The 24,674-nt window shown below is 56.4% G+C and overlaps 1 protein-coding gene across 8 annotated transcripts in view; it reads right to left on the minus strand.

Annotated features, from left to right (window-relative positions):
- Dot1l (DOT1 like histone lysine methyltransferase) overlaps positions 1–24,674 on the minus strand; it is a 42,825-nt gene that overhangs the window by 12,492 nt on the left and 5,659 nt on the right. For 7 of the 8 annotated variants that reach the window (XR_008220320.1, XR_008220321.1, XR_008220322.1 and 4 more), the window contains exons 2-12: positions 19,091–19,134; positions 16,516–16,590; positions 13,575–13,638; positions 11,092–11,320; positions 9,373–9,467; positions 8,835–8,897; positions 4,711–4,766; positions 3,982–4,061; positions 1,385–1,453; positions 960–1,066; positions 289–330 (exon numbers count right to left, since the gene is read on the minus strand). Coding sequence is in view for 5 of the 8 variants with exons in the window: in XM_052747089.1 (XP_052603049.1) it covers positions 289–330; positions 960–1,066; positions 1,385–1,453; positions 3,982–4,061; positions 4,711–4,766; positions 8,835–8,897; positions 9,373–9,467; positions 11,092–11,320; positions 13,575–13,638; positions 16,516–16,590; positions 19,091–19,134 (924 nt within the window). In the remaining 3 variants the exon portion in view is untranslated. Of the gene's footprint in view, positions 1–288; positions 331–959; positions 1,067–1,384; positions 1,454–3,981; positions 4,062–4,710; positions 4,767–8,834; positions 8,898–9,372; positions 9,468–11,091; positions 11,321–13,574; positions 13,639–16,515; positions 16,591–19,090; positions 19,135–24,674 lie in introns of those variants that run through there. The other variant, XM_052747091.1, reaches the window with a different exon arrangement.

A 24,674-nucleotide genomic window follows, 5' to 3' on the forward strand; every position in this document is an offset into this window, starting at 1 on the left:
GCAGACTGCCTAGCCTTCCAGGGTGCTAGAGACAGGCACCCTCAACTGTCTGTGCACAGCGCTGGAATGAGGGCGCACAGCACGGTGTGACAACGGACCTGTTGGCAACTGGCCCTCTGCAGGACCATCATCCACACAAGATGGACACTAAACCTACCATAGAGCTGAGGGAGGCAGAAAGAACCCTTGGTTGGGCCTGGGTACCTTGGTCACACATACCACCAGCACACATTCAGCCAGTCACCATGACCCTCATGAATGTCACAGTTGGGAGAGATGCAAACTTACCCTGAGTTTTGGATTTTTCAGACTAGAAAAATAGTTTTCAAGCTAAAGAGAAGAGGAAAAAGTTTTGTTAGAAGTGAGCCCTGAGCACGGACACGGGCAGCCGCACACAGATGATGTGTCCCACAGAGCTGCCAGGCACACCAGCGGACACCAAAGGCAGCACAGCTGGAGCAAATACACAGCCCAAGGCAGTTATCCTCCATCTCAAATGACTGCTAAGGACCAAGGACAGGACCGCCCGGGGGGACACCGGCTGCTGCACTGGCCATACAGAGGAAATGCATGCCTCAGCTCAGGAGTCTTGAGGGCCCTCTGCCCACAGCAGGAAGGCTCTCGGCTGACCCAGGTAGCCCAGAGAACAAAAAGCAGGACTGCCGACACACGGCCTTAGGGACAGATGAGAACAGAGCTAGGACTGCACGTGGAAGGCTCTGGCAAGGAGGGGAGGCCATGAGGGGACCATGAGGAAGAGGCCAGCACACACCTGGGGAAGGCTGGGGGACAAGGAGGGAAGGGATGACAGAGACCAGAGGCCTCCGGATACGATGCCAAAACTGCTCTGGGCACTCATTCATCAGGGAGACCAAGGGCTGAGACCCAGAACTGCCGGGGGCATGGCTGGGACTCTCCCCCTCTGGAGGGTGCCACGCTGCGCTGCTGGGGGCACTCACTATGGTGCGGTCGATAGTGTGCAGGTAGTAGGAGACGGGCTTCCCAGTCCACGACACGGAGCCCTTCAGGGGCGACAGCTCCACCACACGCATGATGGTGCCGATGTCTGTGGAGGAGCAGCGTCAGGACTGCGCAGGAGGCCTGCACCCCACACCAGCCTCCACAGCACCCCCAAAGGCTGCCTAGCTGACACAGGGGAGGAATAATCTGGGGCCTGTCAGGAACGTGAATGGGGTCAGGCTTCGAGAGCAGCCACATCAGGGCGAGGGTGCAGACAGCCAGGCACCCAGGCCAGGGAGGCCCCCAAGGGCTGGCCACCTCTGCAGCACCATGTCCACAAGGGGACGTGTGTGACACGCGGTGGACAGAGGCTGGGAAGCAACTAGCTGAGGACCCTCACTGCTGGGCTGAGCGCGGAGCTTACCACTCAAGTTCCTGCTGTTGATCCTGAAGTTCAGAGGGGCAAAGGGCTTTGAGGAGACGATTCTGCCACCTGCAACACAGAAGCCCATCACTGCCATATGTGGAAAAACCCACAGAGGCACACACAGGCATGAGTTGGGCATGGACACGTGCACAGTGCCTGTGCCCACAAGATGCCAGGCATTCTCACAAGACCTCTGGTGCTCGCCTGACCCTGCACTGTGGTGACAACTGGGTGCCTGGTAGAAGAGCTGTAGTGGGGCCCAGAACCACCACAGGCACAGGAAGGAGGGGCCGGGCAGACGGGCCTGCCTGCAGCGTTCCCTCAGAAAGGCACTGGGAGGGGCCCCACAGGCACGGAGGCTCAGTGGTCACCCCGGTATTCCGGCAGCCCAGAGAGGACTGTCATGAGTCTGAAGACAAACTGGGCTACGCAGCGAGACCACGGTTTCAAAGAGACAACAGAGAAAGAACCACAGAACAGAGCGGAGAATCTGACTGGCTGCTGACTGGGACAGGGATCAGAACCAAGTCCCAAAGGCAAGAAGAGCCTTGCCAAACCACACAAAGATTCAAATCCGGGACAGCCACAAGGAACAACCTTAAAACATGGTAGTCTAGTTTGGAGGCACCACCTTTAATCCCAGGCAAGGCAGGGATGTGCAGACCTCTGAAAGTAGTCTAGCCTGGTCTACATAAAGAGTTCCACAGCAGCCAGAGCAACATAGAGACCCTGCCTCAAAACCCAGGCCGACTCTTGTGAATGGAGCAGATCCTTTTCCATACGGAAGAAGAGTGTTGGGGTGGGAAGGGAGAATGAGACAGACCGTCACCAAGCCCAGGCTGGCTTTGAACTCCTTCTGTAGTCCAGGCCAGCCCAGGAGCTCTAAGCCTCATGGGTGCTAGACCAGGCCTGACCCCCACAGCCAGTGACAGCTAAATCAAGATTAAGACTCCCCCTGGCACAGTGGTGCATTCTGTCACCCTAGCACTTGGGGAGTTGAGGTACCCATTGTTCTGGGACAGCCTGAGCTACACAATGAGGCTCCCTTTTCAGCACACACACACACACATGCACGCACGCACGCACGCACGCACGCACACACACACATCTGTGCACCAGCCTCTAGCCCCACTCCAAGTCCTGCTGAGTCCTGTCCATCAGCAAAGGCCCGGCCCGGCCACAGCAGGGTCAGGTCCATGTCTCCAGTGTGCAGGAAAGCTGAAAGGCCACAGGCCAGTCGGGCTAGCACCCTATGAGCTTCCCTGGGCAGTGATGGAAATGACCTGCCACCACCGACCATGCAGAGGCCCAAGGGAAAAGCATGGTCAGGAGAGGGCCACAGGCACAATTTGATGCCCATGAACACCCACAAGTGGGTGCTTTTGCTAGATAATTTTTTGTCAACTTGACACCAACTCGGGCCCTCTAGGAAAAGGGAACCTCAACTGAGAAAAACCGCCTCCAGCAGACAGGCCTGCAGGCAAGTCATGGGCACTGTCCTGACTGACTGGTGTGGGAGGGCCCAGCAAGTGGTCATGAGCAGCGCACGAAACGTAGCTGAGCGCTGACCCTGAGCCAGTCAGCAGTAGAGGCTGCTGCAGGCCTGCCCTGCCGCCCTTTGGGGACGGAATGGGATCAGCTGTGGGAGGCGAACAAACCCTCCCTAACACAGGCTGCCTGGGCCACGGTGTCTGTCACAACTGCACAGAGGGCACATGGACCACACTGCAGCAGCCGTCAGCAGGTGGACGGGGCAGGGAGGGCAGAGCACTGCCACCCAAGGCTGGGGCTGGCTGTCACCAGAGCCTGGCCCATCTGACCACTGGGGGTACCAGCCCCGAGGAAACAGGCAGTAGACGGAGGACACGCTAACCGAGGACTGGAGGACTCACCAAGTCACAGCCTGACCCCAAACAGGCAGCACTAAGAAGCTAATGTGGTGGTGGACACTGCAATAAAGTTCAAGGCCGCGCTTGGCTATATAACTGAGTTTCAGACCTGCCTGGGTCTAGGCTAGAGCCTGTCTAGTGGGACCTTCTCTAAAACACAAATGAGGGGGCACAGGGATGAAAGGGAGGTGGGGTGAAGCCCAGTGGGGAGTGTCTGTTGAGCATACAAGGCCCTGGGTTCACCCCCGCACCCTAAGTAACTCACTCTAAAAGCACGGGGAGCTGAGGATCTGCCCCACAGCAGACACTCATCACCTCTGTGACAGCAAACAGCTGCAGAGCGGGGAGACCAGGCTAAGCAGCCGGAAAGTTCTTCGCAAGGGGCGGTGTGTGCTCTACTAGTCCTTCATTCTGAAGCTCTCCATCATGAAAGGCACAAGCACACGTGCCGGTACAGCCTAAACTCCCGAGCAGAGCCCTGGGATGCGTGCTTGGAGCAGGGGCCTGCTCCTGAGCTGGGTCAGCCCGTCAACCCCTCTGCTGGCTCTCTAGGGCACGCGGGGGGCACCAGGGCCCGCACTTCTGCTGTGCAGCCCAGGAGCTGGGGAAGGAGGGCTTCCATGCACTACCCGCCATGATGATGTGACTGCATGTTCCCCTGGAGAGGGTGGGGCACCAGGCCTGTGGGCAGGAGGGCTGCGTTACCTTCCTTCATGTTTGCGAATCGCTCCTTCAGCTGGTGATCCACCTCAGGACCAAAGGCAAAGTTATTCACAAATATAACACTGCAAAACAATGTTTCAGTTCAGTAAAACTGAGGCTGTGCACATCAAGTCCCAGCCTGGACACAGACTGCTGCCGGTCCCTGCCAGGTGCTGCCCCCCACCCCCGCCCACCCATCTGAGGTGAGCAGAGTAAGCAGGAGAGCAGGGGCAGGAGACAGGCACAAAATTCCCCTCCGAGGAGGCCGCAAGATCTGGGCTAAGTCCAGCACCAGGCGCCTATTTTGAATATTGGCACTTAAGAAATAAAGCGGGCTTCCTGGAAGCACTCCCTGGCCACAGAGTCTAGGGAGGACTGCTCACGGAAGACAAGGTAGTCATAGGGCATGAGCAAAGGGATACACTGACAAGCAGGCAGGTGCATTGCGGCAGGCAGGTGCATTGCGGCAGGCAGGCACCACCCCCAAGAGTAAACACCTCGATCCCCTGATAGACCCGACCCCATGATGAGGACAGCACAGGACACTCAAGGGGACCAGCACAGGGGCTACCGCACCCCATGTGAGACCACAGCCAGGCCAGCCCCCCGAGGAGGGGCTGACACTCTTGAAGCAGCAGCCCCGCAGTACCCTCCACGACAGCCACCCACATCTGGGGAGCCAGAATCAGAGGCCACAGCACAGCCAGCAGCACAGCCCACAGCCGGCCGTACCTCGTGTTGGCGATCCGTTCCCTCCACTCCTCTGAGAGGAAGTCACCTCGTTCCAGCTAAGAAAGAAAGGAACACGTTTACTCACAGGCTTGCTTGGTTCAAACCCAGTCCCCGCAGCTGCTGTGAGAGACATGGAATGAGCTGGATCTCAGGGTGGGGAGGTGACCGTGGACAGCCAGTGGACAGCTCTGCAGAGGGCAGGGCCTGAACCCCAGCAGGAAGCAGAACCCACTCGGGACAGACAAGAGGATGGTGTCAGTCCAGGTGAGGAGTCACAGTGCCATCTGTTTGACCAGCCAACCCTCTGCACGCTAGACTGTGTCCCCAGAAAAGCAGCATCACACAGGCCATCTGCAGACTCTACAGACATGAATGCATCACTGTGGCCAGGAAGTCACTGGACCAACCATCCTGTCACTTGTCATCATCCATGAAGGCTGTGCCTGAAGAAGAGGTCGCCTCTATGCAGCTTGCATTACTCCATGTCTGCTGCACATCCAACCCCAACCTGTGGCCTGCCCCAGCTACAGCCTGCCCCTCGGCCCTCACTCTGTCAACAATGATGTCACTGAGGCCAGAGTGTGTTAAAGGGAAACAGGGTTTTTTTTCTTTTGTCTCTCCTCGTTTTTCCGAGACAGGGTTTCACTGTGCAGCCCTGGCCGTCCTGGAACTCGCTCTGTAGACCAGGCTGGCCTTGAACTCACAGAGATCCTCCTGCCTAGGGAGTCCTGGGATTAAAGGTGTGTGCCATCACCGCCCAGTGGAAACAGCTTTTACCCTGAGTACCTGGAGCTACGACACTCAGAGACCCAAGCAATTTGGGTTTTGAGTTCTGCAGACCCCCCCCCCCCCACCACCAGCTGTGGCAACAGGCATGAGCCCCAGGAAAAGAATAGTCCGCTCCACATGGAGATCATGGGGGTGGGAGGTTGTTTAGTTGTTTACAAAGCCCAAAAGGCAGAGACATCCATGGACAGATGGACAGACATATAGCATAGTCCATCCATGTGCTGGAAAGCTGCTTGGCAATGAACAGGAGCAAAGATCCGATGCACAACAGGCCGCGTGGTGCAGGACACCAGCACAGGCAAGTCTACTGACCAGAAGTGGATTACGAGGACCAGAGAAGGGGGGGAGACAGGGATGCCGACCATGGGTAACGGTAGAGGCCCACACTGGAGTCCCCATGACGTGTGGAGTGACAGGATGACAGGGCCACCTCCCCAACCCGCTAGGACAAGGCTGTCCCCTGCCAAGAGCAGCTACACAGCCTTCATCCTCCAGTGGACAGACCTGGACTGGGGTGGCCAGTGCCCTGTGGGTCTGAAGAGCCCAAGCCCAGCCCAGGCCAGGGCCCACCTCTCATCCAATCTACCCCTGAGCGACCTCTGACTCTGCTCTGCTGTACACCAGCCTAGCCTGGGGATGGGGACTTCAGCTGTCCTCCAAATGCAGGGCAGCACCTGGGCCTAGCAGCACCTGGGCTCTGGGCTCCCGCTCTCCCCTAAGCTAAGCTGCAGCAGAGCCCATGCCTCCATCACCCTGCTGTGTGTGGAGTCTGAGCTAGGAGAGAAGCCATGGACCCTTAAGCTCCGGGGCTGCTGGGTTTCCTTCCGTCTGTGGATGAAAACACCCTGCAGCGAGCGTGTTCTGAGACTCCGAGGAGGAGCTCTGCTAGCCCTGACCTCCCCCTGCCCAGGACAGACCTCCCCCTGCAGCTGTGTCACGGGTGGAGCCGGCGGCGGCCCTCCCACCACAGGCCCCAGTGCTGACCTGGCCAACCAGGCCATCGAGTCTGGGGAGCCACGCAGCCGTGCTGTGTCTGTGGCCAGGGACTCTCAAGTCCTGGCCATCTGGCCCGGGATGGGAGCCCAGGCCTAAAGCAAGGTGTCTACTGCTGTGCAGGAAATCTCCATACACTCCGCCCTGCGGCGGCCCCTCAGACAGGAAGTCCCTGAAACCGAGCGGTATGCTGAGCCCTCCCGCCCCAGGAACAGGAGCAGAAAGGACTGCCGAGAGAGAGACGCTGTCACACCAGCCGAGCTGCTGGGGAGGGAGGCTCAGGTCTACGGAGCCACCGGGAAAGGACACTCTCCAGCCTGTCCTGCTGCCTGTGGGCTGTGCAGTGCCCTCCACGTTCCCAGCTTTGTGAGCCGTCACACATGCTGGGGTGGGTCTTGGGGATGCAGTTCTCTCGGTCATTTCTGCTCCTGGAAGTGACGCCTCGCCCACAGTCCCGGGAGTGACCCCTGTAAAACTCCAGAGTTCTCCAGGCTGGGCTTTGTTGGTTCCCTATCTGGGACACATTTGTTCACATCCCCCAAGCAACAGTGTCACAGCTACACCTACCAACATGGAAAAGGCAAGGGGGGGGGGGGAGCACACGGCAGCTGGCTCACGAAGCCAGTGGGAAAGACTGACACAACAGGCCCCACGGAAGCCTGAGGAGGGCCAGAAAAGGTCACCATGGGTGAGACCCAAGAGGCCATGGTCAGACACAGACTGGGCCAGTGCGAGAATCCATCAGCTCAGTCTGGAGTGCAAGAGCGGAGGTGCTAAGGTCTGTGGACACAGCCTCAGACACACGCCCCACGGGCACGCCTCAGCGGGACTGCCTGCCCGTGGCGCACCTCGGCACAACCACCGCCTGTGATAGGGAGGCTTAGGCAGCTGCAGCCAGCATCTCAGGAGTCACAGACTACTCTACTCTCTTCCAGGGTCAGGGGTCAAAGCCCAGAAACCCCTCTGAGAAGAGGAACTGTGTATAAAGCTATACAGCCACACTGCCAGGGTGATGGGAAGGCAGGAACACATGAGGTCACTAAGCCTGGGAACAGCAGGAGGCACCACCAACAGAGATGAGCGTGAGTCTGCCCCAGGCTTGCTTAGGGCCCTTGGAGAAGGGAGGAGGGACTGCCAGACTCCATTCAGCCACTGGAGGGAGCACATCAGCAGAGCTGGCTGGCGGCGGCGGCAGCACTAGGCAGTTCCGGGCCAGGAAGAGTCAGTCCTCTGAGCTGTTCTTAGGCTCCCCTGGCTTTTCTCCTGTGTGCTTCTCAACAGCAGAGGACAGGGCTCATGACCTGCTAATCAAAGCTGCGGCACTGAGGCACTGCGCCACAGGCCAGGCAGGTGCCCCTGAAGGCTGGCGGTCACTCAAGGGGCTGTGGGAAGCCAGAGTGGACACAAGAACGGCTAACAGTCACTTTCTCTATCCCTGCTGCCAGGTTGCTTCTGATGGTCACTGAGCCCTCAAAAACTGCCCGTGGCCTTAGCCCTGAGGCCTCTTGGGCCTGACAGTGACACCAGCCAACATGACAAACACCAGCCACACCACACCTTAAACCACAGGCCAGGTCATCCAACAATGACAAGCTGAGAAAAAAGAAGAGGAAATAAACGACCAGGAGGCCACTTGGGACCGGGCAGGGTCTTCCTGAAAGCTGTTCCCCGAGTCGAGAACTTTACGTGGGTGTGGAACCAACAGGCCCCACCAAAGTGTGAAGAGTCATCATCACAGTTAATCAAGTCTTGGGAATCAGGACCCATCTCCTGGGTCCCAGACACAGGTGTCAGGTGGGCCTCACTCCTAACAGATTTCCAAGACCCTCAAGAGACATCCACCAAGAAAGCAGGCGTGAGCTGGGTTTATTGCAGGAAGGGTGACAGACGCAGAGCAAGGCAGAGCCATGGCCAGTGTGGTCTGGCGCCCACAGCTCACAGGCACCACAGAAAGTCACTGCAGACTGCCCCTCCCGGCCAGCGCGCGGAACGGCCTAACGGGATCTCCACATCAAGAACCCAAGGGCCCAACCCTTAGTGCCACAAGCTGTAGTGAGGGTGCAGCTCAGCGGGGCGCACCTGCCGGGCTGGAAGGCTTGGCTCAGCAGAGCTAAGCACTTACTGCCACGGCCCACGGTCAGCATATGTTGTCTAGGGATGGGGCCCGGGCCAGGGGAGCAGGAAAAGCAGAGCTCAGATGGGGCTCTGCAGTCAGCTCCAGAGCCTGTGCCCGTAGCCACAGAGGGCCTATGGTCACTGGTCAGGGCTGACTGGGGTCAAGAGAGGAGGGGAAAGGGGCTGGGCTGGGATGGAGGCCGCGGGCATGGAGCGATGGCACTCACTGTGTATTCTGCATGCTTTTTTCCATACCATTTCATCCACTTCCTGAACTCTCGGTCCATGGTCTGAGGGAAAGAAAGCACACAGCCTGTTATACACTCAGGGAGGCCGGGGCGGTGGAGGGTCCACAGGCCCTGCAGGATCACACTGGACAACACACTGGGAGCTATCTACAGCAACACTGCTGTGGAACACGGGGCGGGGGGGGACACCCACAGGGGCCATGGTAGAGTCATAGGTTCCCAACCCTCCAACAGAGCCCAAGATCATCCTTTGCAGCTCCAGCAAGAGCCTGAACCCCACCCCGGGAGGAACAGATCGGGGGCGTCCACAGGAAACGTGCGCCCTCTCAACTCCAGGAGGAGGTGGCCATGCTCTGCCAGCGGCAGGATATGCTCGTCATGAAGGTCTGCAGAGCCTGCCAGGGACACAGGCACTCTGCTGGGAGGTGCTGGGTGTCACAAACACAGAAACTCTTGGCCTGGAAGAGCCGTGCCCAGACACAGAAGCCTGAAGCAGCGTGCACATGTGTCTGCTCACCTCCGCGTACTTGGCTGGGATGTCCGCTTTCTCCACTCCGTAGTGATGTTTGCAGTTGGTGGCAGCAGCAACCTGAAGGACAACCTGCCCCACACCTTCAGCCAGAGAGACACAGGTCAGAGTCTGTGTGGCCTCCACAGAGACCCAGTGGCCTCAGCCACATGACAATGTCCCTTGGCATCAGAGGAGGTCAATCAAAGGCACAGACCTCCCGGCAGAGGTGTCTGTGCCACTCCACTACCCACAATGCCATCTGTGAAGCTGTAACCTGCCTGTTCCCCCTCGGCACTTTGGCAGGGCCCGGCTGTTTCTGCCTGGGGATGGCTGCACAAGGCTCAGCAGTTCCCAGAAAGGCACGTCTTCACCTAAGTCACCCTGGTCCTGCTGTGGCACAGACAGCTATAGCCATCAGGCCAGTGAGCGCCCTGACCTAACAGATCTGCTGGAGGACGGAGAACAAAGCGAGAAGTTCAGAGGCTGTAAACCCCAGCGAGCGGCACCTGCTGGCCCTGTGCCGGGAAGCCAGGCCTGCCACACTGCTTCATGCCACTGAGGGTCAAGGCTCTGAAGATGAACTCCTCCACAGGCGGCACAGTTCCACGTTTTGGGTGGCACACGCGCGCCACCTGACTGTCTGCAGGGCAGTATTTTCCACTAACAAGCAGCTCAGGAGCACAGGGCAGAAGCCAGGAGACACACAGGGCCTCAGGAGACACAGGGGCTGGCCAGGAGGCACCCCTCCACAGTTTGGTGGAGAGTGAGTGGCAAAGCTACAGTGCCTTGGGGAGGGCTCTGGAAGGTCAGGGACCCAGAAGGCTCGACCTTCAGGACTGGACCAGCAGCTTTGACAGGAGTTGCAGGGAGTAGCTGGGCCTTTTCCAGCCTCTACCTCACCCCCCATGAGGTACAGGAGATAAGCCCTGTGCTGGGCAGTTTTCTGTCAACTTGACACAAGCTGGAGTCATCCGAGAGGAGGGAGCCTCTATTGAGGAAACGCTCCCATAAGATCAGGTTGCAGGCAGGCTTAGGGCATTGGGCATTTTCTTTCTCTCTCTCTCTCTCTCTCTCTCTCTCTCTCTCTCTCTCTCTCTCTCTCTCTCTCTCTCTCTCTCTCTCTCTCGGTCTTTTGTCTTTTTGGTTTTTCAAAACAGGGTTTCTCTGTAGACCAGTCTGGCCTCAAACTCACAGAGATCCACCTGCCTCTGCCTCCCGAGGGCTGGGATTAAAGGTGAGCACCATCACACCTGGCATATTTTCATAATTAGTGATTGATGGCCCCACTGTGGGTGGGGCCATCCCTGGGCTGCTGGTCCTGGCTTCTGTAAGAAAGCAGGCTGAGACATGTGGAACAAGCCAGTCAGCAGCACCCTCCACGGCCTCTGCATCAGCTCCTGCCTCTGGGTTCCTGCCCTGCTTGAGTTCCTGTCCTGACTCCTTCAGTGACGAACAGTGATGTGGAAGTGTGAGCCGGGTAAACCCTTTCCTCTCCAACTCCCTTTAGGTCATGGTATTTCATCACAGCAATTGAAACCCTAACTAAGTCTTGCCCCAAAAAAAGGAGACACCATCAGAACCACAGCCAACCATGCAGGCAGCCCCGGACTCTGGGGAGAAGTCCTGAGCAGGAGCACTGGTGGCTCAACCAGGTCCTCCCTGAGAAGCCGTGGCTGCACAGAGAGAGCCAAGGACAGCTCGAGGGTCACGCTACAAGACACTCACCACTGCCCAGGTCTACAAACAGGTCATCCTCGGTCATCTTGATCTCGTCGATCATCTGGGCAACCAGGTCGAAGGAGGTCTCCCCGTACACTTCCGGGGAGAAGGGTTCGTAGTTGTTGAGCTTCTCGGGGTCGGTTACAGAGTGGTTGTACACCTGCTGCAGGATGTGCCGCAGGAGCCCATTGGATGGCCGAGTGTTCAACTTCATGGGCTGCGTGGTGCCCTTCCACTGGGGACAAGAGTGGACATGACCCATTACGTCCCACAGAGGCCAGCAGCACCTGCCTGACCCCCAAAACTTGAGAGGCTGAAGCAGGGAGAACACTGTCGGTCCAAGGCCAGCCTGGACTACCACAGTAAGATCCTGTACCAAAAACCCAAAAGGTGCCCAGGTGTGGTGGCGCACACCTTTAATGCCAGCACTGGGGAGGCAGAAGCAGGCGGATCTCTGAGTTTGAGGCTATCCTGTCTCTAGATCCAGATCCGGGACAGCCTGGGCTACACAGAGAAACCCTGTCTCAAAATAAACAAACACAAAAAGTGGGGGCTGGAGTGTAGCTCAGTGATAAAGAGCCTACTGGGTGCACCCCAAAGACCACAAACAAAATAACACACAGCATCGTGAGTGCTCCTCCAAGTGCACACAGCCGGTTTTGGCACGCCAGGCTTCTGTGTCTGACCTCTCTGTGGTGATGGACTGTGCACCCTAATCAACTTGCCTGAGGATCAGCCAGCCAGCCACTAGATTAGACACAGAGGTCAGGCGGTGGTGGCACATGCCCTTAATCCTATCACTTGGGATCTCATGCCTTTGCTTGGGAAGCACACACCCCTGTAATCCAGGGAGGGATGTCTGGGCAGAGGAAGCTGCAGAGCTCGGGAAGCACACACCCCTGTAATCCAGGGAGGGATGTCTGGGCAGAGGAAGCTGCAGAGCTCGGGAAGCACACACCCCTGTAATCCAGGGAGGGATGTCTGGGCAGAGGAAGGTGCAAAGCTCGGGAAGCACACCCCTGTAATCTAGGGAGGGGTGTCTGGGCAGAGGAAGGTGCACGAGGAGACAGGAACCCGCTCTCTTTAGCTGAGGATGTCGTAAACACTGGTGGCTGCTGCTTCTCTGACCTCTCAGCTTTCCCCTGGTACCTGCCCGGGTTTTTTGTTTTTTTTTTTTTTTTTTGGTTTTTTGAGACAGGGTTTCTCTGTGTAGCTTTGCACCTTTCCTGGAACTCGCTCGGTAGCCCAGGCTGGCCTCAGACTCACAGAGATCCGCCTGCCTCTGCCTCCTGAGTGCTGGGATTAAAGGCGTGGGGGAGGGTATTAAAAGACCATCTAGATTCGAACAATATCCCTCCACACCAACTCAGGCATTCCATTTAGGTTACTCACATGAAGGTGAACTCTGACTGGACCTTATAAGCCTCCTGGCCTAAGCCCAGTCCCAGGGTCCCAGGAGCCCCTCCTCACTCCAGGCTCCCTGGCAGGTATGTATCCTCCCAGAACACACCTCAGACTCTCCAGCCTTGAGACAGGGTCTTTAATTCAAGTTCACAAGGACAGAAACAGTCTAAAGAGCTGCAGACTCCCAACGGCAGTGCCAGGCTGGCCCTGTGAGTATACCCTGCACACCCTGGCACTCATCTACTGATCTGAGATTCCAAATGGAAGGAGGGATTCCCTCGGGGAGAAGGGCTCAACCCCTTAGTCTCATGGCCGTGGACACTGCTGGCCACAGCACCGGGATAAGACGCGACAGGACAGGACAGCCCCGCTGAAGGGGCCAGGCCCCAAGCCTCTCGGTGCCCCACGGGAGCCCTAGTGAGCTGCTTCAGCTGGTGTCCCCACAGCACAGTGATGACGGTAGGACCAATGCCCAAGGGCCATCACTGCAGAGTTGCACGAGCATCTCAGCTCAAAGAGCCACAAAGCTATCCTGTGCCAGCCCAGCGTCTCTACACAGCCATGTCTTTCATAGGAGCGTTCCCTGACACCACAGAACCCCACAATGGCCAACGCCTGCTAAAAGCTCCAATGCCAGCGATCCCTGTGCTGAGCACTCAGTGGCCGAGCTCTGCTGTCTGCACCCAGCTTGCCGGCTTAGGTGGGCAGGCGGAACACGGCTCTATGAGGCTCTGTTGTGAGCAGTACACCCCTCAAACTGGAGGAGCAGACTAAAGTATGTCAGAGCTCCGAAGGGTACCGACACCTGCACCCCTGCTGCAGCACACAGGGGTGGGCAGAGATGCAACGACCCCAAGAAGCTACTTGCTTCACGTGCCGCCACCCGACTTCCCAGCCTCACCAGGCCAACGGCCTCCCCGGCACTCTGCCCTCCCCGGCACTCTGCCCTCCCCGGCACTCTGCCCTCCCCGGCACTCTTTCACAGCCACCAGGAGGTCCTGGTGCTTGTCTGCCCTGGGGCCTGGAGCCAGCACCACGCACACCCACTGGGGAGTGGACAGCCGCGCAAGTGGGGAGCCACCTACCAGCTGGTGGATGCTGTCGATGGCTCGGTTGTACTTGTCACACAGCCTCTGCATGCTTTCAAAACTGAGAAAGAAAGGCGGGTGCGTCAGTGGGCTGCAGTGTACCCAGCTTTCACAGATGTAGAGGGCTGGGCAAAGCCTCCAGGAAGGCTTGGGATCCAGAACCACCTACACAGCAGGCCGGCCAGAGGCTGCACACTGCGACAGAGTCTGGCCACAGGACAAGTGCAAGGGCAGTCTGACCCGGTCTGCACCCACTGCCTGCTCCATGGGCAGACCACGTCACGATGAGGAGGAACTCAGGAACAAGCTACTACAAAGACTGGGCCAGGGCCGGGGAGATGGCTCAGCAACTGAAATGCCTGCTGCCAAGTATGAGGTCCTGAGTTCGAGTCCTCAGAATCCACATAAAGCTGGACAGGGGGCAGACATCTGTGGTCCCCATGCGTCTAAGACAGAAGGGGGTGGGGTGAGCATGTGCAGCAGGGAAAACAAAGGACTGTCTCAAATGAGGTGGAAGGTGGACAGCCACCCAGGTTTCCCTGTCCCCCATGAGGGCATTGCGCACGCGCACAGACACACACACACACACACACACACACACACACACACACACACACACGGCAAGAGGTGATGGAGCACAGGCCCTTACATGGAAACCGACACACCTACCCGAGCGGCCAGAGGTTCCTGTTCCTACATAGCGCTGCTTCCGAGCAGAAGACCTCCCCGTGTCCAGCCCTCTCAACTGTAGGGACCACGTGAGAAAGCTGGCCCACACGCAACCCTAACCTAACAAGTGCCAGACAGCCAGGGCTACACTGTGAGTCCGTCTCGAAAAGAAAAGAAAGCAGAATTGAGGCTGAAGAGGTTGCTCAGTGGTTAGAGCACTGACTGCTCTCTCAGAGGACTGGGGTTGTGTTCTCAGCACTCACACAGTGGCTCACAACCATCTGTACCTCCAGCTCCAGGGGATCTAACTCCCTCTTCTGGCCCTTGTGGGGCACTGCTCACACATGGTACACAGACATACAAGCAGGCCAAGGTTCACACTCAAAAATAAAAATAAATGAAATATTTTTTCTTTTTCCTTTCTTTTTTTTTTTTGGTTTTTTTGAGACAGGGTTTCTCTGTGTAGCCCTGTCTGTCCTGGAACTCTCTCTGTAGACCAGGCTGGCCTTGAACTCACAGAGATCCACCTGCCTCTGTCTCCAAGTGCTAGAATTAGAGGCATGTGCCACCACTGCCCGGCCAAATACAATCTTTTAAAAAGAAACAAGCAGAGACAGTGCCAAGGAGTGTGTGGGCAGTGGAGCCCGCCAGCCTCTGTATGCCAGGTCAGGAATCTGCAGCTTCCGAGACAGGCATGGGGCAGGACGGCTCAATTAGGGAAGACTCCTGGGCACTATGAGTGCCAGGTGAGAAACCTGCCTGATGCCATCATAAAGGCAGGAGCCATTATGCTTCATTGTTAAAAATGTTTCTATTTACTCTAAGAGCTGAGTTGCTCTGTTTCCTGGAACCTGACCTTTCCCATGACCTTGGTTTGGGTTTTATTTTTATTTATTTTTTTGGTTTGTCTTTCAGAATACCCTTACCCTACCTGACCCTCCCTGATCACATGTTGATCACAATGATGATGGTTTTTAAGGTCTTTTTATAGTTCCTTATTGCCCCGTTGTCTCCCTTCTGTAAAACGACAAGTGATTTTACTCCTTAACAGGGGCCCAAGAGGTGGATCCAGGGATGCTCTGTTTAACCTGCCTTAGGAGGCAGCTGCTGGCCAGCTCTCGGGTGCACCCCAACAAAAATCTCATTCTCGCCGTTGAGATTAACCCAGGCAGAAGCAGCACGGTTCTGGGGACCCGGACTACTCTACACCTTGCATGCCCAGGGAGGTTCGCAATGTCCAGAGCCCATAGGGAGCCCCATGCTTGGGGGACGGGGCTCTGTGGCACGAATACACACAAGCAGCTTCCTCCCCGTGTGAGGCAGTCATGTCCTAGCACTCCAGCATGCTACAGTCCTTTCTATTTCTCCGGAGGGACCCAGGCCAGCAGCAGCCACAGGCAGAAACATGGCTTCCCTGAACTGAAGGTGCTGTGGAGAAGCCAAGGCAGGGTGCAGTGGTGACACACACAACCCAAGTCCTAGCTACTTAGGAGCTGAGTCACGTGATTCCACAAGTCTGAGATCAGGTTAAGTGAGTCAAGAAGGCCAACACTTCCATCAATAGGGCCCAGGCGTCCACATGCAAGGCCCTGGGTGCGTTCCTCGCATGGCCAAAGTAAAATCCCGGAGGAGCTTCTAGGGTATGAACTCAAAGGCAATGAGACAGGGTCACCGCAGCTCCACAAGGACAGAGGCTCCTGCCCTGGTCACCTGACTGCCCACCTGTCTCTTACACACCAGAAAGGTAGGCTTCTGTGCCCTGTGGGTCCAGAGAGGGGACCTGCAACACAGGGGCTCACACCCAGACGCTAGTCATGGGGTGGACAGAGGCCCACCCAGGGGACTGGCCCAGGGTCACCAAGGCTGACCACCATCAGGAGCCCTTTCTAGTAATGAGGTCAGGGGTCAAGCAAAGCTTTGCAGGCAGTCCAGAAGGAGCAGGCTCTGAGCAGGAGGTAAACAAACCCACTCTCGTCAACATTCCAGGGATGCCTTCTCTTCTCCACCCACTCAGTCCAGGAGCAGAGGTGCTGGGCAGGGACAGACACCCTACCGCCTCACCCACACCTACCTAGTCAGAGCCAAGGGCTCCCTCACCAACCCTGCTCATTTCCTATGCACCAATTCAAGGTTGTTCAGAGTGGAATTCCCAGGGATGGCCTCATTCCACCAGCCAGATAGACTTTTCTGGAAGCTTTACACAGATGGCTGGCAAGGTGTGGACAATCAGGCGGTAAGCCAAGAGCCCACTCACTCCCTTCCTGCTCACCTTTTGGTGTCATAGTCGATCAGAACGTAGTTCTCCATGGCCAGCTTGAGATCCGGGATTTCCTCACAGACCCACCTGAAATGGAACACAGAGCTTCTGCTGGTCTAAGCCCTACTCTGGGGGGCAGCGGGGGCACTACTGTGTACTGTGAAATGACAAGCTACTGAGAAATCACATGGATTTTATGAGACCAAGGTCAAACAGTGCTGGGACGTGGAAAAGAACCAAATTCATGTGTTATGGTAAAAAGTAAAATATTAACCAGGCTTAGTGGCACACGCTAGTCATCCCAGCAATGGTGGGTGGGCTGAGGCACAAAGACTCCAAATTCTAGGCCAGACTGGGCTCCAATAATGGGACCTTTCCCAGAAAAAAGAAAAGAAAACAAAGCCGGGCAGCGGTGGCACATGCCTTTAATCCCAGCACTCGAGGGGGCAGAGTTCGAGGCCAGCCTGGTCTACAGAGCGAGATCTGGGACAGGTACCAAAACTACACAGAGAAACCCTATAGAGAACCAATTCCACAAAGGTGTCCTCTGATCCCTCCCCCATGTGCATGTGTACACACACAGATACATCAACTACACACAAACACAGTAATAAAAAAAAAAAAAAAACTCTAGAGGAGAAGCTGGGTTCGGTAGAAAGATCAGGGGTTCAAGGCCATCCAAGGCTACACTGTTATGTTCAAGATCAGCCTGGGATATACCAGATAGTAAAATTTATTTATTTATTTATTTATTTAGAGGCAGGGTCTCTCTACACAGCCCTGACTGTCCTAGAACTGACTATGTAGACCAAGCTGTAGACTAGGCTGGCCTCAAACTCAGAGATGCTCCTGCCTCTGCCTCCCAAGTTCTGGGATTAAAGATCTGTGTGCCACCATGCCCAGCAGTAAAATAAAATTGTTAAGAATTAGAAAAAAAAAAGGGGGGGGGGGGTCCTACACTGAAAGTTATAGAAGGCTACAATGGCAAGGAGCACCTAGGAAAAAGCCCTGTTCCCGAGCAATGACGGCTTCCGTGCTCCCCAAATCCTTCCTCTACTCAACCCTGAAGCATGTCAGTCGCCAGAGGCTGCCTCTGTCTGTGGCCACATAATTATCCCATGTGTGGGATGGCGTGGGCCAGGAGCAGGTGCACACACAGGTCAGGACCTCAGATGCTGGCCTGGCCTTCCACTTGACCACCCCTGCTCACCACCGCCTGCACGCAGCTGGCTGCCCCTGAGCTCCCAGACCCACGCTACCGTGTCTGGCTAGGCAGGCTCTAGGGATGTGATCTGAACTCAGGTGCTTGTTTTACCCACGGAGCCGGCTCCCAGTCTGCTGCTCTGCTTTTCACCATCACTGTGACTGGTATACACAGTGGCTGGCCACGCCCAGCTTGGTGGGGGCAGAAGCCAGGCTCTTGTCCTAAGAACTGCAGTGATGTGTTTCTGGGGATGCAGGAAGGACAGGTGCTAGGGTGGCTCCTGGGGGGGTCGGCATCTAGGTCTCCCTGTTCCTCTTCTCTGACCTGCCTAGGTGGGGGAGACAAGAAAGCACCCACCCAGAGGATATGTTCTATTCCACCAGCAGCCCCCACCTCAACCCGCAAAAATGTCTCAGCTTTCCCTGCCAGACTTTTACGTTTTTTAGTTATTATTTGTGTGGGGGGGTGGAGTTGTGCACATACGCACTTGCAGATGCACAAGTACATGACAGAGCAACATGTGTACCACAGAGCGTGGGGGACAGAGGACCTCCGCAGACTGGTTGGTCCTCTCCTTCCATCCCCACAAGGCGTCCAGGGATGAAGGTCAGGTCCCCGGGTTCGCACAGTAAGCACTACACCCACTGAGCCAACTCCCTGGTCTGGGCAGCCCAGGCTGACCTGTAGGTCACACTGCTTGCTCCACCTCCAAGCACCCAGTGGCAGGGTCCAGGGTCGCAGTTCTGGGGTCTACCGGGCTTTTCTTCCCTAGTCTACGCCCACTATTTCGGGAGCCTCAGAGGGCAGAGGCTCCAGAAGTAGGGCACCAGAGCCATCCCAAGAGGCAGTCACCCTGGCATCGTGCCCCTGCAGGTATCAGGATGGAGGCCCCTCACTGAGCGCCATCACATCTTAGTGGGCCTCACGAACTCCTGTCTTTCTCCGATCCACCTAAAGGCAGGGATTAGTGAAGGAAAACAGGGAGCACTGACACACACACACACACACACACACAGACACACACTCACACACACACACACACAGACACACACTCACTCACACACACACACACACACACACACACACACACCCGCTCCATCTTATAGGAGGCTGCAGCTAGGGAGCTGGACATGAGACCTGGCTCATTCCTGCCACGGTAGGAAAACAACTGAGGTTCTCTCTGATGAGTGCAGTGTGTGGCAAGGGCTGTGGCAGGCTGCCCTGAAACCGGATGCCTCTGCCAGGGCCCCTCCCATCACCATGCTACTTGCTACTTGAGGAGGCCCCAGTGAGGACAGCACAACAGAAGTGCTGGGAAGATCAGGAAGCAGGCCACCCGACCCCACCCCACCCCCGTCACCCCATACCCCACGCAGCACTCACCGGATAGTCTCAATAATCTCATGAGCAGCATCGTGGTGCTTGTCCTGAAAGAGAAAAGGCTGCAGAGTCGGTTCTGACCACCACACAGTGACACCCCGACTCTTGTTCTGCAATACACACCCACGGCACCGGGACCTCAGAGGTGCTGACCCAACACTCCCCAGAGCTGCAGCCTGACTCAGAACTTTGTCTCCCTGCAAACCCGACGGGTGCTGGCAAGTCCTAGAGTCCCACCAGGCCAGTGTCCCCACCTACAGAACGGGAAACAGACATCACAACCACTGGCCAGCACCGTGCTGTGCCTGAAATCAAGCCTTGCCCCAGCATGACCACTCAAGGCCAGACCTCACTCTGTCACCATGAGATGAAGCCCAAGGATGCCAACTGCAGACTGACAGGAAGCCACCGAGGGAAGAAGAATGACGACGCAACGCTCCCACCCCGGGCTGGCCAGTGGCCCTGTGAGCTCTCTGTCCTTCCACTCACTGCACACCTGGAAGTGAGCTGTGGGATGATGATGGCCGCAGGTGACAGTGCCTCGTGAGAACAGACACAAACACCACGCTGGGTTCCCCAGGGCCCAGGCTCCCTCCCAGCTCTGTCCCAGTTCTGGTCATCACCCTCTGCACACAGGAGCTAGAGACTTCCAGTGGACCCTGTGCAGTGCAGTCACAGGTCACAGGGAACACTCAACGTAGCCCATGAGCACTGGTGGGGGCTCTGAGTGTCCCTGCAACCTACGTGTCTGGACAGTCTCCCACTGAGGCTGTGTGAAGACGACCCCACTTAGACAGGGGCTTTGTGGGGGGCATTAAATCTGGAAGTATAACCTACAGGGCTCAGGACGTCTGTGAAACTTCCATGATCACATGTCCTGGGAGGGAACTGAAGCGGGTGGCTGGCCAAGTCTTGCAGGGCACCCCAGAAGTCACCACGCCAGGGTGAGTCACCCACGTGCACTAAGTAACCCCAGTGAACTCACAGGTCGCCTAAGCTCCACTCTGTGGGATCAATTCTGTGGTCTGTGGCTGGTGCCCTGGCTGGGGTGAAGTGACGTGCCCACGTCTCCCCGGTGATGCCACACAGCGGGGGCAGACTGTTACCCTAATGCCTCACCTCTTCCTTTGCAACAACAAAGCGCATGTTCTACTTCTGCCGTGAACCCCCAGTCTCCCCTCTCCTCAGGATCACCCAGCCACTCCTGAGCACCTGCGGCACCCACCATGGTGGTGCTGAGCACTGCTGGAGGGGCAGGCCCAGGCAGTTCTCACAGCTACCAAGCAAGCAGAGCACCACCCACCACAAGCTTAGACTCAGGAAGCTCTTAGAAATGCTGGGGGCTCAAGAGGCGGTCCAGTGGTTAGAGCATCTGCAGCTCTGGCAGAGGACCCAGGTTTGATTCCCAGCACCCACATGGTGGCTCACACTCCAGCTCCAGTGGATGTGATGCCCTCTTCCGGTCTCCACAGGCACTGCATGTACATGGTGCAGACGCGTGCAGGCAACACAACTAAACACAGAAAATTAATTTTAAAAAAGGGAAGGAAAAAGAAATGCCTGGCTAGCAAGGTCACAAAACAAAGTCTGACATGGTGGCACACACCTGTCACCCTAGCACTTTGAATGGTGCACGCAGGTGGGCTGGGAATTCAAGGGCTCCTGAGCGGCATGGAGCTCAAGGCTGGCCTGGAATAGAAAGACCATCTTCGCCGGGCGGTGGTGGCGCACGCCTTTAATCCCAGCACTCGGGAGGCAGAGCCAGGCGGATCTCTGTGAGTTCGAGGCCAGCCTGGACTACCAAGTGAGTTCCAGGAAAGGCGCAAAGCTACACAGAGAAACCCTGTCTCGGAAGAAAAAAAAAAAAAAAAAAAAAAAAAGAAAGACCATCTTCAAAAAAAAAAAAAAAAGGGTGGGTAGGGGCTTGGGCACGGTGTCTCACGCCTTTAACCCGAGGTAGAGCTCTGTGATTTCAACACTAGCCAGGCCGACAGAGCTTGAACAACCAGAGCTGTTACCCAGAGAAACCCTGTTTTAAAACAACAAAAATAATAAAATAAAATTTAAAAAGAAAAAGGACGGGGAGGGGAGGGATCCACTTAGCTGAGGAAACATTGGGCAGTACCAGAACACACTGTCGGTCTTCTTTCTATGGCACCTCAACAGAGGGCCTGGTGGGGACAGGCCTCAGCAGCAGACGATTACCTGCCATGGCTAAGTTCCAGGCCAACACTGTCAGTGAAAACGGAAACACAGGCACACTGGTGCGGGCCTGTGCACTCAGGAGGCTCAGGCAGGAGGCTGGGGATTCTCAGGGCCTCGCCCATGCTCTGCAAGCCCCAAACACCATGCTCCAACCCAGCCCTTGGTTTTCTGGTCCTCCTGCCTCCACCTCCATGCTGGGACTAGCCCTGCAGGGGTTTTGTTTGCCTGCCTGTTTTGTTTTGTTTCAGACAGAGTTTCTCTGTGTAGTCCTGGCTGTCCTGGAACTCCCAGAGATCCACCTGCCTCTTCCTCGGTGCTGGGATTAAAGGTGTGTGCCACCAGTACCTGGCCCTTGTAGGGTTCTTAAAGCTTCCCAAGTACTGAGGACCAAGAGCTAATGTCCGTTGGGCCCTACTATGCCCACAGACAATCATGGGCTGTGCACACTAAGAGGCACAGACTCTTTCCAGCTGTGGCTACACCTGGCCTTCCACTGGTCTCTAGGAAAGCACAGGCATGCAGCCACCCGGGAAGAAAGGGAGTATGCTGGGTACAGCCCCAGGAGACCAGGTTCACGAGAGGTGCTGGTCTCTTTATACGGGGATGTCATCTAGGGATGACAGCCGCGACTGGTCACCCTCCACTGGTCACACATCTGGCACAACATCAGGAATTCACTGCTGGGTGGCCAAGCCCTTTTGTCCCTTTCTCTCTCCCAGGGCTATGGATGGAGCCCTGAGCCTTGTAAACACTAGGAAGGTCACCTACTGAGCCACTTTGGTCCCTTCCGGAGTTGTGAGCAGGACCATCAATGTAGACTAGCTAGTGTGAAATGCCTAATCCTGCCCTGGCCTCCAGAGTGCTGCTGGAGGTCACAGACACGTGCCACCCATACCCTCTTCACCAGCACCACAGTAGTTCACTTGGTCCATAAGACGTCCAAGTGCAGCTGGACATGGGGCACACGCCTTTAATCCCAGAACTCTGTGAGTTCGAGGCCAGTCTGATCTACAGAGCGAGTTCCAGGACAGTGAGGGCTACAGAGAGACCCCGTCTTAAAAAAACAAAAAAACAGCCGGGCGGTGGTGGCGCACGCCTTTAATCCCAGCACTCGGGAGGCAGAGCCAGGCGGATCTCTGTGAGTTCGAGGCCAGCCTGGTCTCCAAAGCGAGTTCCAGGAAAGGTGCAAAGCTACACAGAGAAACCCTGTCTTGAAAAACCAAAAAAAAAAAACAAAAAAAAAAAAACAAACCCGGAGGCCAGGTGTGATGGTCCACACCTTTAGTCACAGCAAAGGCAGGTGAATCTCTGTGAGTTCAAGGCCAGCATCATTTGAAAAAAAAAAAAGGCTTGCCGTGGTGGCACAGGCCATTAGTCTCTCAGTGCTCTTCACAAAACATTCAAGTGAAGCCAAACATGGCAGGGGCACACACACCTTTAATCCCAGCACTCGGGAGGCAGAGGCAGGCATGCAGTTCAAGGCCAGCCTGGTGAACATTGTGAGTTCCAGGACAGCGAGAGCTACACAGAGAAACCCTGTCTCTAAGGAAAAAAACAAGACCCACTCTTACGTGGTCCCCCAAATAACATCACCCCAGGAATTGCACAGCAAGCTGTGAGAGGTTGTTCCAAACTTCCTCCTGGACTTGCGCCCCCAGTGACTATCAGCTGCTCAGACCACATGCGGGCTGACCAACAAAGCCAGACAGAGCACACACAGCCTACAAAAGGGCAAAGGGGCAGGAACTTCACACAGCGCTGTGTTCAAGATCAGCTCAAGGGAGTCGACATCCCCATCCCAAGGGGGCAGACTATGACCACAGGGAACCCCAGTGGGCAAACCAGAGGCATGCATCCTGCAGAGAAGCCTGAAGAGTGACCTCAGACATTAGCAGACATGGTCCCACAGAAAGGGGGAACTAAGGACCCTGGCTCCAGGTGGGCAGCTCAGACAGACATGCAGCACCAAACGCTCTGAGTGTCCCATATGGCCCTGCACACTGTACCCTGTGAGAGGAAGAAGACCCCTAGAAAAGATCACACAGGGCTGTGGGGATATGACATACACAGGCTCAGCCTGATGGGCTGCCCCAAGAACACACACCACATCCCAGACACACACATACACAGAAGGAAAGAGAAGAGAGAGCTCAGTCTATAACTTTTCCGCTAGTTTTAGAGGGGGGCCTCACAATGCTATGCAGGCTGGCCTCCAACTCTTGGGCTCAAGCAATCTCCCCGCCCCAGCCTCCCAAGCAGCAGCCGGGACCACAGACACACCCAGCCTAGACAACATTTTTTTAGACTTGACCCTGAACGCTAAAGTCCACCCAGGGCCCCAGGGCCTGGCCCAACTCCAGGCCACTAATTCACAGCACACACGGGGACACCCTGCTTCCTGGCTGCCCGCCTTCCTGAAGACAGGAGGAGGGTGTGGGATGAGGACTCAGAGGTCCACAGGAGGACAAGTGTCCTTGCTCAGCTACGAGGACAGGGATGAGGTCACAGACAGCCTGTCCATCTGTGCCAGCTGCCTGCCCTGCAGCCACAAGGGCTTCTGCTGATCATTATTAGAGTGTTCAGGCCAAGGTCTCTTGGGTCTTCAAGGAGGAGTGATACCAGCTACCCGGGGCTGTCAAGTGACAGGTGAGTCACTTTCGAAGAGTGACTGCATGCTTACCACCAGGTCACCTCCTTGCTGCAGGCCACTCTCCCTCAGGGTGGGAGGGCAAAGGACGGGCTCAGTTACCCTATTTCAGAGACAGGCACTAAGACAAGGGCAAGCAGCCCTGCCCAGACAACATCGAGACAGGGGTGCACCGCGCCCCAGCAGCTGCAAGTACCCGGCACAGGGACCCTGGAGAGGCCAGGAGTGCACACACAGCACCTGCTCTGCAGGCAGAAAGGAAGGTAAGAAGGCAGGCACCTTGGAAGCACCTGTTGCCCCAGGTGGGGTGTGGTAACTGGGTACTGGAGCTTGATAGCTTCCAGCCCAGCTGAAGGGCTCAATCATCAGGTCTAGAAAAAGGCTCTGCCTCAAAGGAACAGATGGCGACAGAGGACACACGGCACCCTCTTCTGGCCTCCACACTCACACACAGCACATACCTGTGCACAACTTAAAAAAAACAAAACAATCTTTTTAAAAAACTACCTGGTGCACATGAATGCCTATCAACCTTGGTGCCACACCAGCTCTTTTCCCATCACTCCATCCTAAGATGAAGTTGTAACAAGCCCTTCCTCAGGGGCCTAAGACCTGGAACCTCCTCATGCTCAAACACTGCAAGTCAGGGCAGAGGCAGGGTGCACGCACGTATGCATGCACATATGCACGCATGCGCTCATGCATGCACGCACGTGACAGGGCCACAGTGTGGAG

This window comes from Peromyscus californicus, unplaced genomic scaffold (genome assembly GCF_007827085.1).
Source record: "Peromyscus californicus insignis strain IS unplaced genomic scaffold, ASM782708v3 Scaffold_1__1_contigs__length_55948999, whole genome shotgun sequence".
NCBI lineage: Eukaryota > Metazoa > Chordata > Mammalia > Rodentia > Cricetidae > Peromyscus > Peromyscus californicus.